This window comes from Sphaeramia orbicularis, chromosome 6, assembly GCF_902148855.1.
Source record: "Sphaeramia orbicularis chromosome 6, fSphaOr1.1, whole genome shotgun sequence".
Taxonomy (NCBI): domain Eukaryota; kingdom Metazoa; phylum Chordata; class Actinopteri; order Kurtiformes; family Apogonidae; genus Sphaeramia; species Sphaeramia orbicularis.
Window position 1 is genome coordinate 56,405,127 of NC_043962.1, and position 5,430 is coordinate 56,410,556.

A 5,430-nucleotide genomic window follows, 5' to 3' on the forward strand; every position below is an offset into this window, starting at 1 on the left:
AGGAGGTTTCACAACAAAAATGTTGAATAAATGTATTTTTGTGAATGTATAACATGTATAAGCACTGATAAACTGTCCAAATACAGTTTTCATCAGTGGATTGGACAACTGAGTCTCACTGAAAATTATTTGTATACATATTTATAGGGAATTTGATTGTTTTAATACATGTACATATTCTTTATTAAGCATTAAAAAGTTTTTTTTTTTTTAAATCTGCAAAATCTCATGTAAAGTTAGGGCAAAAAACTGTATTTTAATTATGGAAAATTACTGTATTTTTATGAGATGGTTATTTTCTGTTATTTTACAGTATTTTTTCGGCACCCCTGCTGCTGGAATAATACCTTTTCTATTTTTTTCTTTGTTTTTCTCTTCTTCTTCTTCTTTTTTTTTTTTTTACAGTGTATATAAAAAATAACAATAATAACATATCTAACAAAAATAAATAAATAAATGCACCAGCGAGTTCAGTCTATTTTAAAGAACGGTTTATAAATTGGTTGAATGCGTTTGTTTTTTGTGTTTTTTTCTATAACTTTATTGAAAATATTTGGGTATACACGACATGTAACTTTTGAACAAACACACATCAAGATGTCAAGAAGAAAAAGCATTTGAACCAATAAATTGAAGAAAATAATGCATAGATTAAAGACACACAGCAGAATAGACAAATAGTAGTATAAAAAAACAACAACATATCTAACATAAATAAATGCATCAGACAGTTCAGTGTATTTAAATAACTCTTTCTAAACTGCTTGAATGCTCCTGTTTGTGCTTGAACAGACTTTTACTCTGACATCTCCGGTGCGTCGGTGCGTCTCTGTGCGTCTTTACGCTTTTCCTTGGAGTCCGTCCGCCCGTCGTCATTCGGGTCTCATTCCTCCAGAGCCTCCCTCCCTCCTGGTCCACCTGTGTGTCCCTCCTGGTCCAGACCTGAACCATGGCCACCAGCTTCTCCAGGCTCCTGTCCTCCAGGCGGAACCTCGGCATCCTGTCCTTGGTCGGAGCCGGTTCGGTCACGGCGGCCTTTCTGCTGCACCGGGAACATGTCACCGCCGGAGTCCCGGTCCGCAGGAGGTACCCGGCCAGGTAAGGACCCGTACCCGCAGGACCGGCCCCGGTAGATCCGGTACAGATCCAGGTTAAAGATGGAAGAACCGAATCTGAGTGTGAGTGTTTGTGCGTTAGTGAAGGGAGGAGACTGCAGCTCCTGCATCTGATCATCTGATCATCTGTTCATCCCGTGGATATTAAAGAAGGAGAACATTTACAGCACATTTAGATTTGAATATCAGGCAAAAAAAAACCTAAGGATTTAGTTTATTCTCACATTTGACCAACAGAAGCCACACATCAGAGAGCTGACACCTGCACCATGACAGGATTTACCTGGAAAAACACTGAAACTGTGTCATCAGACCTGAGCAGGAGGAGGTGCATGTTCAAACATCTGACAATATAGAACATAAGGAATAGTGCAACAAAATATGGCCGTTCATAGGAACAGAACAATCCTACTGGTTATTTAATTCCATGTGAACTCAGCTGTAAGTCAAAACAACCCAAATTAAAATCTAATGTTTATTTCTCCTCAGATTTGACAGAAAAGCAGCAAATCTGTACATTTAAGAAGCATCGGCCTGAAAATATGGAGGACTGAACCTGCCATATAAAAAATATATACACAAATATACAAATGGCTTGATAAGTTCATTTCCGTACCATTTGTTTCTCTATTTTGTCCTTATTATTATTTTTCCTTATTGAATTTTTATCCCTGCATTTATTTCTGCGTTGCTTTCTATTTACATTTTCTTTATCTCTTTTCTTGTTTATTTCTATATTTACTTTCATCTGACATCTTATTAATTTATTGTCATTTTTTTATTCATAGTCATATTTACCTCTTCAGTATCCCTCTTTTGCATTTTCTTCCTCTATTTATTTCTACTCGTCCTTTTTCTATTTCTGTGTACATTTATGCCTCATTATGCAAATGAGGGGGGCGGTCTTTAAAGGCGTGTCCTTAGGTCAGCTCTTCTCCTATTGGCAGTGTTGGGAATAACGGTGTTAAAAATAGTGGTGTTACTAACGCCGTTATTGTTTTCCAGTAACAGGTAATCTATGAGTTAGTATTTGAAACATTCCAACATTGTTACCGTTAGCGACAGTGAAATGTGGTGCGTTACTCTAACAGCTGTTACCTGTCCTGGCAGCAGAGGTGTGACGTTCACAGACGAGTCGAGTCTTTTGAACGGCTCTTTTCAGCGAACGATAAGAACCGATTCGTTGCGAGCCGTTCTTCTCTTCAGATCCCCCACACTGCCTTCATGCTTCACCTGTGTGTCCATGAGTCTGAGCTGGCCACGCCCCCTTCACCTGAACCACTAATGACATCTACCAGTTTGAGTTGTCCCAGCACAACACAGGCACCTGAACGCAGCTAGTTTAGGGGAGGAGTTATGAGTGACAGACTGACTGGACTGAAGGCATTTACCGCTGGATCAGAGAGGAGCCACTGAAAACAGAGATGTGGGAGGAACTGGAGGAGCATCTGCTTCTATAAATGCAGATCCTCTTATGTGGTGAAAAAGCCAAGCCCTAGTGGACCCCAGCCTCACCCCAGTCCTGGTCTTCTGCCTGTCTGCTCCTCTACTCCATGGAACTGACTGTGAAACACACAATAAAATCACTTTCCTTTTACATATTTGAAGGTTTTTCAAAAAAGTAACGCAATAATTACTTTCCCTGGTAACTAATTACATTTATTAAGGAGTAATTCTGATAGTAATTCAGTTACTTTTTTTGAGAAAGTAACTAGTAACTATAATTAATTACTTTTAAAAAGTAATATGCCCAACACTGCCTATTGGTCAGTTTGTATTTGGCTGCTGTGCTATCGGTGCTGAATAGACCAGGAGACACCTGGTGCCCATGGTGATCTGTAGAGGGACGTGAAACTGTGGTGTTTGAAAACCAGCAGCAGTAAAGCCACAGACACTGAGGACTGGACTGTGTGGTGTGGACAGAAGAACCCACAGAGTGTTTGGTGTGGACAGAAGAACCCACAGAGTGTTTGGTGTGGACAGAAGAACCCACAGAGTGTCTGGTGTGGACAGAAGAACCCACAGAGTGTCTGGTGTGGACAGAAGAACCCACAGAGTGTCTGGTGTGGACAGAAGAACCCACAGAGTGCCTGGTGTGGACAGAAGAACCCACAGAGTGTCTGGTGTGGACAGAAGAACCCACAGAGTGTCTGGTGTGGACAGAAGAACCCACAGAGTGTCTGGTGTGGACAGAAGAACCCACAGAGTGTCTGGTGTGGACAGAAGAACCCACAGAGTGTCTGGTGTGGACAGAAGAACCCACAGAGTGTTTGGTGTGGACAGAAGAACCCACAGAGTGTCTGGTGTGGACAGAAGAACCCACAGAGTGTCTGGTGTGGACAGAAGAACCCACAGAGTGTTTGGTGTGGACAGAAGAACCCACAGAGTGTCTGGTGTGGACAGAAGAACCCACAGAGTGTCTGGTGTGGACAGAAGAACCCACAGAGTGTCTGGTGTGGACAGAAGAACCCACAGAGTGTCTGGTGTGGACAGAAGAACCCACAGAGTGTCTGGTGTGGACAGAAGAACCCACAGAGTGTCTGGTGTGGACAGAGGAACCCACAGAGTGTCTGGTGTGGACAGAAGAACCCACAGAGTGTCTGGTGTGGACAGAAGAACCCACAGAGTGTCTGGTGTGGACAGAGGAACCCACAGAGTGTTTGGTGTGGACAGAAGAACCCACAGAGTGTCTGGTGTGGACAGAGGAACCCACAGAGTGTTTGGTGTGGACAGAAGAACCCACAGAGTGTTTGGTGTGGACAGAGGAACCCACAGAGTGTCTGGTGTGGACAGAAGAACCCACAGAGTGTTTGGTGTGGACAGAGGAACCCACAGAGTGTCTGGTGTGGACAGAAGAACCCACAGAGTGTTTGGTGTGGACAGAAGAACCCACAGAGTGTCTGGTGTGGACAGAAGAACCCACAGAGTGTTTGGTGTGGACAGAAGAACCCACAGAGTGTCTGGTGTGGACAGAGGAACCCACAGAGTGTTTGGTGTGGACAGAGGAACCCACAGAGTGTCTGGTGTGGACAGAAGAACCCACAGAGTGTTTGGTGTGGACAGAGGAACCCACAGAGTGTCTGGTGTGGACAGAAGAACCCACAGAGTGTTTGGTGTGGACAGAAGAACCCACAGAGTGTCTGGTGTGGACAGAAGAACCCACAGAGTGTCTGGTGTGGACAGAAGAACCCACAGAGTGTCTGGTGTGGACAGAAGAACCCACAGAGTGTCTGGTGTGGACAGAAGAACCCACAGTGTTGGGTTCACTTCACAGACTGACCTCTGGGATCATGGAACACTGGTGATCCAGATGCAGTTGGAATCAGGGCTTCCAGTGTGGTTCACAGTAGATCATTGATCCAGACTAGACTACTGCAAACCCAAACCGGCCCGACAGGACCCGACGGGTCGGGCCGGGTTCGGATAAAACCTTAGGAGCGCCGTTCAGAGGCACCGGTACCGGCTCCATACCGTTATGAACCGTGGCATGAAGCCACAGAACCTGTGCCTCCTGGGTCCACTTAAAGGTCTTAGACCCCCGTCAGATACCAGATGTGGATCCTTTCTGTCTTTGAGCTGGATCAGGGTGATGCTGAGGTGGATCTGGACTGTAGTGGGTTTCCTGTGGGTCTGGTCCAGCCTCAGTCCTCATTCAGCTCCTTGGTGGTCGTTCATGTTCCTTATCTTCAGTCTTTTTTCATTGACAGTTGAAGCGTCTGTAGCAGTTCATCTGCTTCAGGAAGTGTCGGTTCTTCATATTTGAATGTGATGAGTCATAAAAGCAGCAGATGGATGGAGTCATGTGTTTGCAGAGTCCACTGGAATGAATGTACACAGCTCATCAGTTTTCTGTTTATTTTCCTCCAGTGTTTTCTCTACATTCACAATAGTATTAGGTGTTTTGTTTGGTTCCATAGACAGATCTCCATAAATGCAGATCAGCGTGGACGTGTCCGTCTGCACGTCTGAGCCTGATTCACTCTGCAAACACAGATTAGTCACAGCCTTATCTGGGAAATAAAAACCACTTCAGCGTCAGCACTTATGCAATAATCACACAGCGTTTCAACGCTAACACTGGTTCAGTTCCACAGAAGTCAGTTCTGTTCCTCAGAAGTCAGCAGGACTTTGGGTTTTACCTCTGATGAGGTCCGATGAAGGCACTGTGTCCACCACTGTCTAAACTGTCATTCAGTCTGGATGAAGACCACACCACAACTATTCAAAGTCCAAACCAGTTTCATACAGTCTGAAAAAGGAATGAATGAAAGGGAAAATGTGGAGGAACCTGAAGATGACTGTGTTTTTTTCTGGA

At 44.3% G+C, this 5,430-nt stretch overlaps 1 protein-coding gene across 1 annotated transcript in view; it reads left to right on the forward strand.

Moving 5' to 3' along the window:
• Positions 1–837: 837 nt before the first annotated feature.
• LOC115420852 (creatine kinase U-type, mitochondrial-like) overlaps positions 838–5,430 on the forward strand; it is a 31,653-nt gene continuing 27,060 nt past the window's right edge. The window contains exon 1 of the mRNA XM_030136412.1: positions 838–1,098. Coding sequence (XP_029992272.1) covers positions 950–1,098 — 149 coding nt within the window. The 5' untranslated portion in view covers positions 838–949. The remainder of the gene's footprint in view (positions 1,099–5,430) is intronic.